An 18904-nucleotide genomic window follows, 5' to 3' on the forward strand; every position below is an offset into this window, starting at 1 on the left:
CAAAAGGGACTCAGTTCTGGTGGAATTGGTGTCAGGTTTCGTTATTTCATAAGCAGACCAGAACGCACCTAGTTAAAACTTACCACGTTCAAGTGAGGGAACAAACACTGTTCACAGCAGGTAAGGAGAGCCTCTGTAGATGGCTGACCTGAAAGATAGAGCAGCCAACATACAAAAGCAGGACACACACAGCACACACCAGAGACATTAGCTGAAGCAACAAGGCCCTGGACACTACATGACTTCTTCTTAATAAGACCAATGCTTTCAGTAGCAAGATACATAAGTGGCTTTTGTAACACAAAGACTTAGACAAAATGCCAAGACAGAAGAATTTATCCTAAATAAAAGAACAAGGTAAGGCCATGGCCAGAGATCTAAGCAAAACTGATATAAGTAACATGTCTGAAGGAGAATTTAAAGTAATAGTCATAAAGATGCTTACTGGGCTTGAGAAAAGAATAGAATACATCAGGGAGACTTGTAACACAGAGATGAAAGAGTAAAAAAAATCAGAGATGAATACTGCAATACATGAGACTAGAAACAGGCATGATGCAATTCACAGAAGGATAGTAGAAAAAGGAGAATGCATTAGTGATCTAGAAGACAAAATAATGGGAAACAAGGAAGCTGAATGAAGGAAAGGAAGAAGAATTATGCAAAATGAGGTTAGATTTAGGGAGTTCAATGACTCCATCAAATGTAATAACTTTTGTATCTTAGGAGTCTTGGAAGAAGAAAAAGAAAAGAGTGCAGAAGTTTTATTTCAAAAAATAATAGAAAATTTCCCTAATTTGGGGAAGGAAATAGACATCCAGATCCAGGAGGCACAGAGAACTCCTATCAAAATCAACAAAGCAGGACCAATTCCAGGACATATTTTAATTAAATTTGACAATATAGTGATAAAGAAAAAAATCTTAAAAGCAGCAAGACAAAATAAGTTCTTAGCTTACAAGGAGAAACCCATGAGGCTAGCTAGAGATTTCTCAGCAGAAACTTGGCGAGTCAGAAGAGAGGAACATGGTATATTCAAAGTGCTGAATGGGAAAAATCTTTGGCCTGGAATACTCTATCCATCATGGCTATTATTCAGATAGAAAAGATAAAGACTTTCCCAGACGAATAAACACTATAGGTGTTCATGACCATTAAATCAATCCTGCAAGAAATATTAAAGGGGGATCTTTGAGTGCAAAAGTGAGATCAAAAGTGACAAAGACAAGAAAGGATCACAGAAAATCTTCAGAACAACTGCAAAGCAAGTAATAAAATGGCATTAAGTACATAACTATCAATAATTACTTCGAATGTAAGTGGACTACACACACCCACATAGGGTGACAGAATGGATAAAACAAACAAGATCCACCGATGTACTGCCTATAAGAGACTCACTTTGGACCTAATGACATCAGCAGATTCATATAAGGAGGTGGATAAACATGTATCCCACAAATGGATGTCAAGAGAAAGCTAGAGTAGCAATACTTCTGACAAATTAGACTTTAAAACACACTCCAAAAAGAGATTTTAAAAAAGGCATTACATAATAATAAATGGAACAAATCAAGAAGAAAATCTAACAATCGTAAATATTGATGCCCCCAAATTGGGAGCATCCAAATGTATAAAACAATAATAATAAACATAAAGGAACACATTGATAACTACAGAATAATAGTAGGGGACTTTAAAACCACTCTCACATCAATGGATAGATCTCCTAAACAGAAAAGCAACAGTTAAGTAATGACTAAATGACACACTGGAACAGATGGATAGAACATATATTGAATATATTAATATATTATATATAATATAATTATATTTAACTACATAATTATATAATATATTAATATATTTTGAAAATACTCCATCCAGAAACAGCAGAATACACATTCTTTTCAAGTGCACATAGAAAATTCTCCAGAATAGATCACATACTAGGTCACAAAACAGGCCTCAACAATACAAAAATATTGAAATCATACCACATATGTATTTTGACCACAATGCTATGAAACTAGAATTCAACCACAAGAAAAAATCTTGAAAGATCAAATACATAACCTAACTTTACACCTTTACTAAAGGAGCTGAAAAAGAAAGATAAACAAAAACAAAAGCCAGTAGAAGGAAGGAAATAATGAATATTAGAGCAGAAATAAATGATACAGAATGGACAACAGCAAAACCACCATAGAACAGATCAATGAAACCAGGAGCTGGTTCTTTGAAGAAGTTAAAAAAAATTGATAAATTCCTAGCCATGCTTATGAAAAAGAAGAAAGAAAAGGCCCAAATAAATGAAATCACAAAAAAGAGAGTATAAATAACAACAAATACCACAGAAATACAAACAATTATGAGAATATTATGAAAAACTATATGCCAGCAATTTGGATGACCTAGAAGAAATAGATAAGTTCCTAGAAAGATATAAACTGCCAAAACTGAAATAGGAAAAAATATAAAACTTGAACAACAAGCAAAAAAGTTGAATACCTAATCAAAAAACACCCAATAAACAAAAATCCAGGACCAGATGGTTTCATAGGCAAATTCTGCCAAACATTTAAAGAAGCATTAATATCTATTCTTCTCAAACTGTTTCAAAAAATTAGAAAAGGAAAGAAAACTTCCAAATTTATTCAATGAGTCCAGCATTCCCCTGAGACCAAGACCAGATAAAGACTTTGCTAAGAAAGAGCACTAAAGGCCAATATCCCTGATGAATATGAAAGCAAAAGTTCTCAACAAAATACTAGAAAACAGAGTCAACAATACATTAAAAATTTCATTCTTCACGATCAAGTGAGATTTATTCCTGGGTTGCAAGGGCAGTTCAATATTTGCAAGTGAGTCAACCTGATCATCACATTGGTGAAACAAAGGATAAGAACCATATGATCCTTTCAATAGGTGCAGAAAAAGCATTTGACTAAGTACAACATTCATTCACGATAAAAACCCTCAACAAAGTAGGTTTAGAGGGAATATACCTCAATATAATAAAAGCCATCTATGGAAAACCCACAGTGAACATCACTCTCAATGGAAAAAAACTGAGAGCTTTCCTCTGACAGGAGCAAGACAGAGATGTCTACTTTCACCACTATTATTTCACATAGTACTGGAAGTCCTACTTCAGCAATCAGACAACAAAAAGAAACAAAAGGCATCTGAATTGGCAAGGAAGAAGTCAAACTGTTGCTATTTGCAGATGACATGATACTCCCTATAGAAAACCTGAAAGACCACCAAAAAAACTACTAGAACTGGGCAGCCCTGGTGGCTCAGTGGTTTAGCGCCGCCTTCAGCCCAGGGCCTGATCCTGGAGACCTGGGATCGAGTCCCACGTCGGGCTCCCGCCATGGAGCCTGCTTCTCCCTCTGCCTGTGTCTCTGTCTCTCTGTGTCTCTGTCTCTGTCTCTCTCTCTCTCTGTCATGAATAAATGAATAAAGTCCTAAAAAAAACTATTAGAACTGATAAATGAATTCAATAAAGTTCCAGGATAAAAAATCAATGTACAAAAATCTGTTGCATTTCTCCACACCAATAAGAAAGCAGTAGAAAGAGAAATTAAGAAATAAATCCCATTTAAGTTATATTACAGAGGTAGTGATGAAAACAGTATGGCATTGGCACAAAAATAAAGAACAATGGAACAGAAGAAAAAACCCAGGAATGAACTCACAAATATATAGTCAATTAATTTCAAAAAGAAGGAAAGAATATTTAATGAGAAAAAGTCTCTTTAACAAATGGTGTTGGAAAAAAAATGGTGTTGGGAAAACTGGACAGCAACATGCAAAAGAAGGAAACTGAACCACTTTCTTACAACAAACACCTAAATAAATGAAAAATGACAAAACCAAAAGGCAACTCCCAGAATGGGAGAAGATTTTTGCAAATGACATATCTAAAAAGTGCTAGTATCCAAAATTTGTAAAGAATTTAGAAAACTCGGGATCCCTGGGTGGCGCAGCGGTTTGGCGCCTGCCTTTGGCCCAGGGCGCGATCCTGGAGACCCGGGATCGAATCCCACATCGGGCTCCCAGTGCATGGAGCCTGCTTCTCCCTCTGCCTGTGTCTCTGCGCCTCTCTCTCTCTCTCTGTGACTATCATAAATAAATAAAAATTAAAAAAAAAAAAGAATTTAGAAAACTCAACATCCCCAAACTATCCAATTTAAAAATGAGTAAAATAATAATCTAACTTAAAATAATCCAATTTAAAAAATGAGTAGGATATATGAATAGACATTTCCCCAAAGAAAATATACAGACAGCCAACAGACAGTTAACAGTTAAAAAGGTACTCAACATTACTCATCATCAAGGAATTACAAATCAAAACTATGATGAGATATCACCTCACACCTGTCAGAATGGCTAAAATCAACAATACACGCAACAACATGTGTTGGCAAGGATGTGGAAAGGAGAACACTTTTGTACTGTTGGTGGGGACATAAACTGGTGCAGCTCCTCTGGAAAACAGTATGGAAGTTCCTCAGAAATTTTAAAATAAAACTACCCTATGGTCCAGCAATAGTACTACCAGATATTTACCCAAAGAATACAAAAATATTAATTCAAAGGGATACATTATATATATAAATATATATAATATTAAGTCATTGAAAAGAATGAAACCTTGCCATTTTCAAGGACACGGATGGAGCAAGAGAGTATTATGCAAAGAGAAATAAGTCAGAGAAAGAAATTTATCATATGATTTCACTCACATGCAGCATTTAAGAAACAAAACAAATGAACAAAGGAAAAAAAAAAGAGAGAGAGAGAGGCAAACCAAGAAACAGATTCTTAACTATAAAGGATGTTGGTTACCAGAGGGCAGGTGGGTGGGGTGATGGGTGAAATAGGTTGATGGAGATTAAGGAGTGCCTTGCTGTGATGAGCACCTGCTGTTGTAGGGAAGTGTTGAATCAGTATATGGTATACCTGAAACTAATATTACACTGTATGTTAACTAACTGGAATTTAAATAAACACCCATCCTGGGAGGTTCCAGAAGACCTATCTTTCACCAGTACTTTGAAAAATAAATTTTTTTTTATTGGTGTTCAATTTACCAACATACAGAATAACCCCCAGTGCCCGTCACCCAATCAGAAAAATACATTTTCAAGGGGAGCTCCAGCTAAAAAAAGAAATGTGGTATATATATACACACACATAGAGGAATACTATTCGGCCATAAAAAAAGGAAATCTTGCATACACAACAGCATGGATGGACTTTCAGGGCATTATGCTCAATGAAATAAGTCAGAGAAAGACAATGTGTGTTCTCACTTATATGAGGAATCTGGACAAACAAAATACTGAACTCTTGGATACAGAGAACATACTGTGGTTGGCAGAGTTAGGGAGGGGAGAGGGTAAAATGGGTAAAAATGATTAAGAAGCACAAACCTCTAGGTATAAAATAAAAAAGTAATGAGGATATAATATACAGAATGGTGACTACAGTTAATTATATTATGTGGTAGGGTCCCTGGGTGGCTCAGTTGGTTCGGTGTTGGACTCTTGATCTCAGCTCGGGTCATGACCTCAGGGTTGTGAGATTGAGCCCTGTGTTGGGCTACATGCTGGGTGTGGAGCCTGCTTAAGATTCTCCCCCCGCCCTTCACTTTCTCTCTCCAAAAAAAAAAAAAAAGAATAAATAAATAAAAATGATGCTCTATGGTATATTTGAAAGAACTAAGAAAGTAGGTCTTAGCAGTTTTCATCACAAGGAAAAAAAATTACCACTCTGTATGCTGATCAATGTTAACGATACATATTATGGTGATCATTTCAAAAATGTATACAAATATCAAATCATTATATGGTATACTTAAAACCAATGCCATGTTGCATATTAATTATATCTAAGTTAAAAAAACACTCGAGCCATAAATTCCAGACTATTATTTAAGCTAAAAGACATAATAATTCAAGAAGAGAAAAACACTTACCAATTGGTTCAGCAAATCCTGATTGAGAAAATTATTGTCAGTTTTAATTATAATGTCATTTATTATCAGATTAACAAACAATTATTCTATGGCTATCTGGACTATGTTTGAGATTATGGCCATAGATATATAGTTGGTAAATATATTTTCAGAAATTATTTTCTTTTCCTTTGTTTTATATTCTTAGAAATTCCCAAAATGGAGTTTTGGGCTAAAATACATTCATAATCAATTACTTTTGGAAACTTGTTACTTATCTTTACTTTTATTTATTTATTTATTTATTTATTTTATTTTTATAATAAATTTATTTTTTATTGGTGTTCAATTTTGTTACTTATCTTTAAATCTAGAAGTAACTAAATCTAGAAACGTACATGAAAAAACTTTTTTTTTCTATAGCATCTTCAATTTGTTTATGCTCATGGAATACACATTAAGAAATACATCATAGTAGTTAAAACTGGAATTCATTTAATGACTTTTGAGGCTTAAACATTTTCTGAATGTTAAGTTTGACTTTTGGATTAATTAACTGTACATGTTCTTCTACCATTTGCCAATAGAAAAGCTGCTGACCTATAAAAAATGTCACAAACATTTTTGGTAGGTCAAACTTGCAATAATAATATTTACTGTATCATTTCTACATAGTTGATGTTGTTGGTGTCCTTGTTGTTTTCTAAGGGAAGACCTGGATGGTTGGGGGTAGGATCTCCTTACTCTGATAGAAGAACAAAGCAAATGATCTTTCTGGAGCTTATTAAACTCTTATGTTATTGCCTTTTGCAATCAGTTTATACCATTTTTGAACCAATCAAGGAGTTATACCTCTTAATCTCCTTTCTTATTACACTTTTATTAACTTTTCCCATCTCTTTGCTTATGCTTATGAATATCACATTGGATTCAGATTAAAGACTGGTTTGATAATGGTATTTTGGTTAGTGAGTATAATGTATTAATTTTTGATTCTTAATCTTTCATCAATTATTTATCTATATCACAAAGAGAGAAATTGTAGAGATATATTAGCATTGAGGTTTTAGACCACTAACACTATGATAGCAATAGGGAGCAAAATTAGCTTACATTCTATGGATTTTAGGATTTCAAAAGGAACTTACTAATGGATGATGTAGGTTCTTTAAAACAGAAGGAAAAATAAGACATGAGTAATGTGAAGTATATAAAAATATATCCAGTAAAGAAACTTCTCTAGGTTTTGAGTTAGAACAAAATTGTCACTTATGCAATTTTTAGAAGGTGCCTCCAAAAAGAAAAGTCAAGGGAATATCAGTACAGTTGAAACTATTTGTGTTTAATGAAAGATCATTTTAATACCTGATTAATCCTGGATATTTTAATGTTTGGCTTGAAGGACCTCTATTGAGACAGGTTATTCTTTGTGTACTATATCTTTCTTATCCAGGGCAAAGAGATTTTCAAATCTTTTAGGAAGGTGGTATGATATTACAGTAGTATCTATCACTCTACTTTTCTTTCAAAACTCAACTCTTGTCTTCTTTACAGTTTCCTTCTACATTTTGTTTTGAAAAGGATTTTTATTTATTTTGTGATAGTCCTATAATAAATGCTTTTAAGCTTTCCTCCAAATTGTCAGTAATCTCTAAAAAAAGGCTCACTAATATGAGGGGAACACAGAAAGTGAAATAATAACATTGAGATTTGCAAATTTGATTATGGCTATGGCTGGACTTGTTTATCAAAAGATCTTTATACACATATTTTTCCAGATAGTATTCACAGAAAAGTAACTTACTGGAAATGTTCTGAACAGTTCCTGAAAAGCAAAAATAAAGAATTATTTGACCCACAATCATAGGCCTACCCAAAATATTTATTTGTCTTATATTAAAATCTAGTTTTCAAGGCATCTACGATGACCTTTGATTTTGGAAGTTCTAGCAGAAACATAGGTCTATGGATTATTCTTGCATTCACCTCCTCCTCAATTGTCTATCCTTTTATTGACATTTAGTGTACTGTGTATAAAGTTTATACATCTCTTTAGTATAAACTCATTCCCCATTCCTTTAATTCAATGACTGATTTCCTCCTTGATCAACTGCATTTCATTTAAAATGTTGGTATTTTTGGGATCCCTGGGTGGCGCAGCGGTTTGGCGCCTGTCTTTGGCCCGGGGGCGCGATCCTGGAGACCCGGGATCGAGTCCCACGTCGGGCTCCCTGCATGGAGCCTGCTTCTCCCTCTGCCTGTGTCTCTGCCTCTCTCTCTCTCTCTGTGTGACTATCATGAATAAATAAATAAAATCTTTAAAAAATAAAAAATAAAAAAAATAAAATGTTGGTATTTTTTTCTGTCCTAGTATGGACATTTACTTATTTTTTTTAAAAGATTTTATTTATTTATTTGAGAGAGAGAGAGCAGAGAGCACAAGTGGGGAGGAGGAGAGAAGGGCAGAGAGAAGGGGAGAAGCAGACTCCCTACTGAGCAGGAAACCCAACACAGAGCTTGATCCCAGGACTCCGAGATCATGACTTGAGCTGAAGGCAGATGCTTAACTTACTGAGCCACCCAGGCACCCCAAGGACATTTACTTTTTTTTTTAAGTAGACAAATCAGAGTTCTTGATATAACAATACATTTCTCCATTTATTCTTTCTATAAATCAATTGGCTTCTATTAAAAGTTAATCACTGATAACTCTAAATTAGCTTTTGATCTTCTGAAAATGATGCAAAACTTACCTCTGGTTGCTGAATATCTGCCTAGAATAAAACGTAAGCAAGTGAGTGTGGTGTAGTTTGCTAACATGCTTGATAAGAAATTTGTTTAGGCTTAAATTATCTTCAAGCACTAAAAAATATCATGTCATTTATGTTAAGTTACCACATGCCCAGTACTTATATAAGAGCATTATGTGATTGAAATTATTTAATCTTCAGCAGCCCTATGATGAAGATTATGTGCATGGAAATTACCCACGATCACACAGCTAATAATTAGTGCAACCAGGAGCTGTCTCCAACAATCCAGGATCTAGTCCTGCTTTGAAAAACTGTTTTTTGGTCAATTTAACACCATTATGTCTGAGTCTTTAGATGTTCTTCCCTCACCCCTTAATGTTTTTTTTTATTTTTTTAAAATTTATTTATTGAGAGAGAGAGAGAGAGAGACAGAGACACAGGCAGAGGGAGAAGCAGGCTCCATGCAGGGAGCTGGATGCGGGACTTGATCCCAGGTCTCCAGGATCAAACCCCAGGCTGCAGGTGGCGCTAAACCGCTGCGCCACCGGGGCTGCCCACCCCTTAATGTTATAGTCCAATTTCCCTTGTTTTCTTTAGTGGTAACCTGGAACTGGAATCTAGGTTTGTTGTACTCTAGAGTCTTCATGTAATTCAATCTCTTGATCTCTTGCTTTTTTTTTTGACAGGAGATTCCTACAAAAGGAATTAGCCATCTTAATAAATTATTACATCAATGTAGTAAGTACTTTAATAGAATTGTGGATAAGTGCTTTAGGAACACAGAGAAGTTCCTTCTTCTCAACTTGTCTGAAAGAGTTGATATATTTGGGGAATTGTTTTTCATTTCTTTGTTTCCCCCCACATTTTGGTAATTGTTAAGCCATTCTCATATGGAAGAGAGCCTGGTTATAATGGAAGGATGTTTCTTTAACAGAGGACAGGGAGGGGATACAGCATGGTACAATGGGAAGAGCATTGGTAGATGCATTAAAGGAAAAAAGAAAGGTAAAAGTAATGAAAGAAATTGTAGAAGAATATTTTCATGAAGTTGTGGTTGGGTAAAAACCAAACCACAATGTGAAAAAATTGATATATTTGATTGAATCAAGTTTTAGAGTTTTTGTTCAATAGAACACATAATAAATGGATTTTAGAGATAATGACAGACTAGGAGAAGATATTTGCAATATTTAAAATCTGGAAAACAATTGAGATGTATAAGTGGCACCTGAAAACCAATGGAAAAAAGACAAAAAATCCAATAGAAAAGTGGTAAGTGACATGAATTAAAGCTCACAAAAAAGGAAAACTGAATGATTAACAATTATGTGATGAAGTGCTAATGCCCATTGGGACTAGAAATGTATAAATTAAAGCCACATTGATATACTCTTCCTTCATCTGAATGCAAAGTTTGCAAGTGGTATGGTAGATATTGGTAGAAATGTGGGTTGACAGTCATGGATGGCAGGTGGGAATAGAAATTGTATAGTGATTGTGGAAATTATCTGGCATATGCTTTATGAGCTAGAAATCCCTTTCCTTGATATAGATCTCAAGGAATTCAAACTTAAGTCCAGAAGGGATCACTTATCACAATGTCCAATTACAGTGTCTTTGTGACATTAGTGCATTGGATATTATGATGTGTCTACCATCAGGGGAATGGAATTGTAAGAGAGGCATTTTCTGCAATACTTTACAGAATTAGAAGCAACATGTGGGATGTATATATAGCAATATGGACAGATCTTTAGAGGTATTAAATGCAAAAAGGGAGAAGAATAAGATGTAGTTGATGAAATTAAACACACACAAATCAATGTTACAGGTTATTTAGGGTTATTTTTTAAATTTTTTTATTTATTTATGATAGGCACACAGTGAGAGAGACAGGCAGAGACAGAGGCAGAGGGAGAAGCAGGCTCCATGCACCGGGAGCCCAACGTGGGATTCGATCCCGGGTCTCCAGGATCGCGCCCTGGGCCAAAGGCAGGCGCTAAACCGCTGAGCCACCCAGGGATCCCGGTTATTTAGGGTTATAAGAATAGTTAAGGACAAAAGTTGGTTACAGAGCAGTTGCACATCCTTGTGAAAGGGATGGAACTGCAGGCTGTGGATGAAAGGGGAAAGTTAAAAAAGCAGAAAAATGTGAATTTAAAACAGTGATTATAAGGACACTAGCTAGGCTTGAGAAAAAGTATAGAAGACACTAGAGAGAGCATCTGGTGGCTCAATGAGCATCTGCCTTTGGCTCAGGTCATGATCCCAGAGTCCTGAGATCGAGTCCCACATCGGGCTGCCCACAGGGAGCCTGCTTCTCCTTCTGCCTATGTCTCTGCCTCTCTCTCTGTGTCTCTCATGAATAAATAGTTTTTTTTTAAAAGAAGACACTAGATAATCCCTTAATAGAGAGATAAAATAACCCATCTAGAATAGCTGAAATTAAAAACGCTATAACCAAGATACAGTCCCAAGTGGAGGCTATAAAAATGAGGATGAATGAAGGAGAAGAAAAAAACTATGGAAAATAATGAATCTGAAAGAAAGAGGGAAAGAAAACTATTAGGCCATGAAGGTAAACAGGAAATTCAGTGATTCTATAAGTAAAATAATATCGATATCACAGGAGTACCAGATGAAGAGCAGGAAAAAAGGGCAGAAGGTATATTTGAACAAGTTATATTTGAGAACTTCCCTAATCTGTGGAAAGAAACAGGAATTTAAGTCCAGGAGGCACAGAGAACTCCCTCAAAATCAACAAAAATGGGCCAACATCAGGACGTATCATAGAGAAACATGAAAATTACAAAGATAAAGAAGGAATTCCAAAAGCAGGTTGGGAGGGTAGACACTTAAGGCTGGCCTTTTATGTGGAAGATATGTCCACAGAGACCTGGAAGGTTAGAAAGGACTGGTAGGATATATTCAGTGTGCTAAATGGAAAAATTATGGATTCAAGAATACTTCATCCAACAAAGATGTCATTAAGAAGAGAGGGAGAGAGAAAGTGTTTCCAAGACAAACAAAAACTAAAGGAATTAGTGAACACTAAACCAGCCCTACAAGAAATATTAAAGGGGATACTTTGAGCAAAGAGAGAGTTGAAATGTAACAAAGACCAGACAGAGACAATATACAGAAACTGTGACTTTACAGGTAATGCAGTGGCACTTATCCATATCTTTTACTAATTACTCTCAGTGTAAATGGATGAAATGCTCCAATCAAAAGACAGAGGGTATCAGAATGGATTAAAATAAAAAACAAGACCCATTGATATGCTGCTTACAAAAGACTCATTTTAGACCCAAGATAATTCCAGATTGAAAGTGAGGGAGTGGAGAAGAATTTACCATACTAATGGACATCATAAGAAAGCTGGAGTAACAATCCTTATATCAGACAAACTAGATTTTAGATCAAAAACTGTAATAAGAGATGAAGAAGGACATTATATCATAATAAAGGGGTCTATCCAACAAGAAGATCTAACAGTTATAAATACTTATGCCCCTAATTTGGCAGCAGCCAATTATATAAATCAATTAATAACAAACTTAAATAAACTCATTGATGATAGCACAACAATCGTAGGGATGTTAACACCCCACTCACAGCAATAGACATATCATCTAAGCAGAAGAAGGAAACAAGGGCTTTGAATGACACACTGGACCAGACTGCCTTAAAAGATATATTCAGAGAATTTTATCCTAAAGCAGCAGAATATTCCTTTTGAGTGCACTTGGAACATTCTCCAGAATAGATCACATATGTCACAAATTAGTACTCAACTGGTACAAAAATACTGAGATCATACCATACACATTTTCAGACTATAATGCTTTAAAGCTTGAAGTCAATCACAAGAGAAAATTTGGAAGGACATGGAGGTTACAGAATACATGGAGGTCAAAGAATAACTTACCAAAGAATGAAGAGGTCAACCAGGAAATTAAAGAAGAATTTTAAAAAATACATGGAAACAAATGAAAATTAAAACATGACAGTTCAGAACTATTGGGATGCAGCAAAGGCAGTCCTAACAGAGAAGAACATAGCATTGCAGGCCTTCTTCAAGAAACAAGAAAAGTCTCAAATACACAACCATAGCTTACACCTAAAGGAACTGGAAAGAGAACAGCAAATAAAGCCTAAACCCACAAGGAGAAAGTAAATAATAAATATTAGAGCAGGAGTCAATGATACAGAAATGAAAAACAACAACAACAAACAGTAAAATAGATCAACAAAACTAGGAGCTAGTCCTTTGAAAGAATTAATAGATTAATAAACCCCTAGTCGGGTGTATGATAAAGAAAACAGGACACAAATATATAAAATCATGAATGAAAGAGGAGAGATCGCAATCAATACCAAAGAAATACAAAAAATTATAAGAGAATATTGTGAGATTGAACTCCAATAAAAAAAGAAAAAAAAAGAAAAAAAATATTGTGAGAAATTATATGCTAACAAATTAGGCAATCTGGAAGAAATAGATGCATTCCTGGAAACTTATAAACTAAACTGAAACATAAAGAAATAGAAAATCTGAACAAACCCATAAACAGCAAAGAAATTGAAGCAATAATAAAAAATCTCCCAACAAATAGGAGTCCAGGGCTGGATGCCATCCCAGCAGAATTCTACCAAACATTTATTTTTTTTTGTTTTTTTTTGTTTTTTTTGTTTTTTTTGTTTGTTTTTTATTTTTTTATTTTTTTATTTTTTTATTTTTTTTATTGGTGTTCAATTTACTAACATACAGAATAACCCCCAGTGCCCGTCACCCATTCACTCCCACCCCCCGCCCTCCTCCCCTTCCAACACCCCTAGTTCGTTTCCCAGAGTTAGCAGTCTTTACGTTCTGTCTCCCTTTCTGATATTTCCCACACATTTCTTCCCCCTTCCCTTATATTCCCTTTCACTATTATTTATATTCCCCAAATGAATGAGAACATATAATGTTTGTCCTTCTCCGACTGGCTTACTTCACTCAGCATAATACCCTCCAGTTCCATCCACGTTGAAGCAAATCTACCAAACATTTAAAGAAAAATTAACATCTACTTTTTGAAAACTGTTCCAAAAAATAGAAATGGAATGAAAACTTCCAAGCTCATTCTATGAAGCCAGCATCACCTTGATTCACAGTTCACTAAAAAGAAGAATTACAGACCAATATCCTTTATGAACATGGATGTAAAAATTCTCACCAAGAGTGAGCTAATACAATATAACAGATTATTCAACATTGTCATGTGGGATTTATTCCTGGGCTGCGAGCGTGGTTCAAAATCTAAAAATCAATCAATGTGATATACTACGTTAATAAAAGACAAGACAAGAACCATAAGAGCTTCTCAATAGATGCAGAAAAAGCATTTGACAAAATACAGCATCCTTTCTTGATAAAAACTTTCTGCAGTGTAAGGATAGAATGAACATACCTCATTATCATAAATGCCATATAGAAAAGACCCACAGTGAAGATTATCCTCAATGGGGAAAAACGGGAGCTTTTCCCATAAGATCAGGAACGTGACAGGGATGTCCGCTCTCACCACTGCTATTCAACATAGTACTGGAATTCCTAGCCTCAGCCATTGGAAAACAAAAAGAAATGAAAGGCATCCAAATCAGCAGAGAAGAAGTCAAATTTTCACTCTTCACAGATGACATGAAACTCTATGTAGAAAATATAAAAGACTTCACCCCAAAAATGCTAGAACTCACTCAGCAAAGTGGTAGAATTAAAATCAATGCACACAAGTATGTTGCAATTCTATACATCAACAATGAAGAAGCCAAAAGAGAAATAAAGGAATTGATCCCATTTATAATTGCACCAAAAACCATAAGATACCTAGGAATAAATGTAACCAAAGAGGTAAAAGATCTGTACCCTTAAAACTATTTAAAAAAAAGGAAACTATATGTAAAAAATTTAGGAAAACACAAAGAAATGAAAAAACATTCCACACTCATGGATTGGAAGAACAAATATTACAAAAATATCTATACTAATCAAAGCAATCTACACATTCAATGCAATATGGATAGATAGATAAATAGATAGATAGATATAGATATCTAGTGGTGCAATTGCTAGGTCATATTAGAGCTCTATTTTTAACTTTTTGAGGAACCTTCATACTGTTTTCCAGAATGGCTGCACCAGTTTGCATCCTCATCAAAAGTGTAAGAGGGTTCCCCTTTCTCCATATCCTTTCTAACATCTGTTATTTCCTGAGTTGTTAATTTTAGCCATTCTGACCAGTGTGAGGTGGTATCTCATTGTGGTTTTGATTTGTATTTCCCTGATACTAAGTGACATTGAGCATTTTGTCATGTATCTGTTGGCCATTTGTATGTCATCTTTGGAGAAATGTCTTTCATGTCTTCTTCCCATTGCTTTTTTTTTAATTTTTTAAAAAATTTATTTATGATAGTTAACAGAGAGAGAGAGAGAGAGAGAGGCAGAGACACAGGCAGAGGGAGAAGCAGGCTCCATGCACCAGGAGCCCGACGTGGGACTCGATCCCGCGTCTCCAGGATCGCGCCCTGGGCCAAAGGCAGGCGCCAAACCGCTGCGCCACCCAGGGATCCCTTCTTCCCATTTCTTGACTGAATTATTTATTTTTTGGATGTTGAGTTTGTTAAGTTCTTTGTAGATTTTGGATACTAGCCCTTTCTCTGATAAGATATTTGCAAATATCTTCCCCCATTCTGTAGGTTGCCTTTTAGTTTTGTTGATTTTTTTCCTTTGCTGTGCAGAAGCTTTTTATCTTGATGACCCACCGCATTTATTCCCATTTTTCTTTCTTGTCAGGATCACTTTTAACATTCTTTGGGTTTTATATCTGTTTTTCTTTTCTTTTCTTTTCTTTCTTTCTTTCTTTTTTTTTTTTTTTTAAGATTCTATTTATTTATTTGAGAGAGAGTGAGAGAGAAAACACAGAGGGAGAGGCAGAAGGACAAGTAGCCTCCCTGCTGATTGCAGAGCCCAATGTGTGGCTTAATCCTAGGACCCTGAGATCATGACCTGAGCCAAGTCAGATACTTAACTGAGCCACTCCGCTGCCCTACATCTGCTTTTCTAAATAACATGTTTATAGAGCTTCTTCTTGACTTCCATCTTAATTTTTTACTTCTTACCAGGCTTGAAAAATTTTTAAAAATGTTTTATTTATTTATTCATGAGAGACACACACACACAGAGAGGCAGAGACACAGGCAGAAGGAGAAACAGGCTCCATGCCGGAAGCCGGATGTGGGACTCGATCGCAGGACTCCGAGATCACGCCCTGAGCCAAAGGCAGACACTCAACCGCTGAGCCACCCAGGCATCCCCCAGTCTTGAAATTAAAAAAAAAAAAATATTAACTGCGGCATAGTTAACATAGAGTGTTGTATTAGTTTCAGGTGTAGAATATAGTGATTCAACAATTCTCTACAATACTCAGTGGTTATCACAGTAAATGTACTTTTAATCCCCTTCTATTTCACCCATCCCTTTACTCATCTTCCTTCTGGTAACCATCAGTTTGTCCTCTATGGTTAAGAGTTTGTTTCTTGATTTGTCTTTTTTTCCTTTGTTCATTTGTTTCTTAAATTCCACATATGAGTGAAATCATATGGTATTTGCCTTTCTCTGACTTTCTTCACTTAGCATTATAGTCCCTAGATCCATCCGTGTTGTTGCAATGGCAAGAGTTCATTCTTTTTTATGGCGGAGTAATAGTCATTGTATCTATATACCATATCTTCTTTATCCATTTATCTATTGATAGACACTTCTTCCATAATTAGGCTATTGTAAATAATGCTGCCCTAAGCATAGGGGTGCATGTATCTTTTTGAATTTGAATTAGTGTTTTTGTATTCTTTTCTTACCAAGCTTTTTTATCTCACTGTCCCCCCTTCTCTCATCATAAGCATTCCTTCCTCTGATCCTCCCAGTATAGTTTGTTCCAATTTTTATGGAAATTAATTCATTCAGTGATGGATATGTTGTTACAACCCAACTTGCCTCCACAGCTAAGGCATATGCTGTGCTGTGGTTATATTGTGCTTAATGTACAACTCTTTGTATTTCCTGTACTTAATCTTTTCCTTTTTTTTCCTAAACAGATTGCTTAGCTGGTCCTTTAGATTTATGCCATTTTAGGGCCTAGGTTACTACTTTCTGTGCTCTGGAGTGCATGAAATGAGTGTAATTGAACTGTTACCTCCTCCTGAAGCTCTCTTTAATAATTTTCTCATAGGTGGTTTTGCAATTAGAGAGAATAAAAGCCTGAGTGAAGCAAAAGAAGCCTTTCACATCAGTAGGAGACTAAAGTACAACAGAGATGAAAGTTGAAAAAGGAACTGAGTAATGGATCATGGGGTCTTAACTACTGTGCAAACATAAATAAAGGCCCATGTGTAGTTTGCTTGAAGGGAGATTATTCTATTCTTCTCAAGAATTCTTTTCAGGGTAATTTTTAAAATCAGAAATAATAATTGGAGCAAAATAGTTTTTAAACAACTAGGAGACCAATTTAGATATGAGAAACAGAAAAGGAACTTATGAGTAATTCTTTAGTTTTAACTGAAATACAAATACAAATAAGAGAAATAAATGTCATTCTATGGAGAGGAGAATACAAGTCTCTAAATAGTATGTTTTCAGCAAAATGCAAAATTTACATTAATATTTAAAATAGATTTTTTTATAATAAATGTGTTTGTATATCTTCTAAAAATTAAAAGTTTTATTGGCTTATTATGAAATTAGCCTCTTGGCTTACTCCTTTCTCCTTTAAACCCCCAATTCCCTCCTCTTAGAGACAAACACTTCCAAATCTTTTAGATGTTTTGTTTTTTTGGTGTCATTTTTTTTTTTTTTTTTTTTACTTAAAATTCTTAAAATGTTATTTTTTCAAATTACATACTATTTATTGATTCACTATTATGCATGATGTGGCTTTAACCTTACTCTGCTTTCTCCTCTCTTTTTCTTCTGGTGTCATCTAGTCACAAATTTTGGTTAACTCAATAGTCAGTGTTACTGTTATTTTATCTATGTGAATACTCTTCACTCTTCAGCCAAAAGTATATTTTGATCACGTTGTCTTTATTTTTTAGTAATTTTTAAAAATTTGGTGAAGTTAATCTCTGCCTCTCTCTGTTTCTCTCTCTCTCTTTTTTTACTGTACTTAGTTTATCTGTGTGAACTTAGGCCCCATGTTATCCTTCTACTTTAATTTTAGTGGTATTTCAGGGGAGATGAGAGGAAAATATATATGATTAGACTGCTAAGTTAAACCTGAATACCACTTTAATGCTTTTTCAGTTCTGTGACTGAAGTTGATAAGAATCAGAGTTCAAAATTCAAATGTACAAGTCTATAGAATATCACAGATAAGGAATATTTGGGTAGGTTCTAAACTAAAATATAAACAAGTAAACACAATATTGTGATTTTGCCAAGCATAGAATGTAGTTTTCTCTAATGATAATTTATGATAAAAATTATGAAGTACAGTATAAAATTCACCTGATTTCAAAATTATTTAACTTTTATTTCTGTGATAGTGACAAATGTAAAAGATTGTATTCAATTAACTTTACAGACCTAGAGCAACAACAACAAAATCCAATTTTCCCCCATTCGTCTGTAAGTTTAATTCTGTGTGGGCAAAGAGAAGCACTTTAATTTTTTTAAAATGTGTTTTGCAGCATATATCTCATATAATTCTATCTTTAATAAATTTTTGTATTAAAGTATAAATACAGGGAGAATAGTACCCCAATCAGAAGTATGTCCATCAATCAAGTAATCCAATGTGAACATACCCATTTAACCTCCACCCATATTTAGAAATAAAACATTAACAGTAACTCAACTCTCCTCGGGCACCTTCAAATCAATGACTCCACTCTCCTTCCCCTAAAAGTAATAATTAGTCTGATTTCTAAAACCCCAAGTCTTGAACTTTATACGAATGCAATTTTGGAGCGTCTTTTCCCCTTAGTTCTAGCATCTTTCATTTGACATTAGGTTAATGAGATTCTCCTGTTATTTTTTTTTAGTACAGTTTATTTTCATCGTGTATAGCATTCCACTCTATATACTGAATATACTGTAAATCCTTTATCCCTTCTACTGTTGATGGATATATGGGTTATT

General features: G+C 34.8%; 1 protein-coding gene across 1 annotated transcript in view; it reads right to left on the minus strand.

Annotated features, from left to right (window-relative positions):
• The window catches only part of TSBP1 (testis expressed basic protein 1), a 155717-nt gene that overhangs the window by 39059 nt on the left and 97754 nt on the right, over positions 1-18904 (minus strand). Inside the window, exons 26-29 of the mRNA XM_049091970.1 lie at positions 8725-8745; positions 7776-7796; positions 7120-7137; positions 5993-6010 (exon numbers count right to left, since the gene is read on the minus strand). Coding sequence (XP_048947927.1) covers positions 5993-6010; positions 7120-7137; positions 7776-7796; positions 8725-8745 — 78 coding nt within the window. The remainder of the gene's footprint in view (positions 1-5992; positions 6011-7119; positions 7138-7775; positions 7797-8724; positions 8746-18904) is intronic.

Source organism: Canis lupus, chromosome 12 (assembly GCF_003254725.2).
Source record: "Canis lupus dingo isolate Sandy chromosome 12, ASM325472v2, whole genome shotgun sequence".
In the NCBI taxonomy this organism is placed as follows: Eukaryota; Metazoa; Chordata; class Mammalia; order Carnivora; family Canidae; genus Canis; species Canis lupus.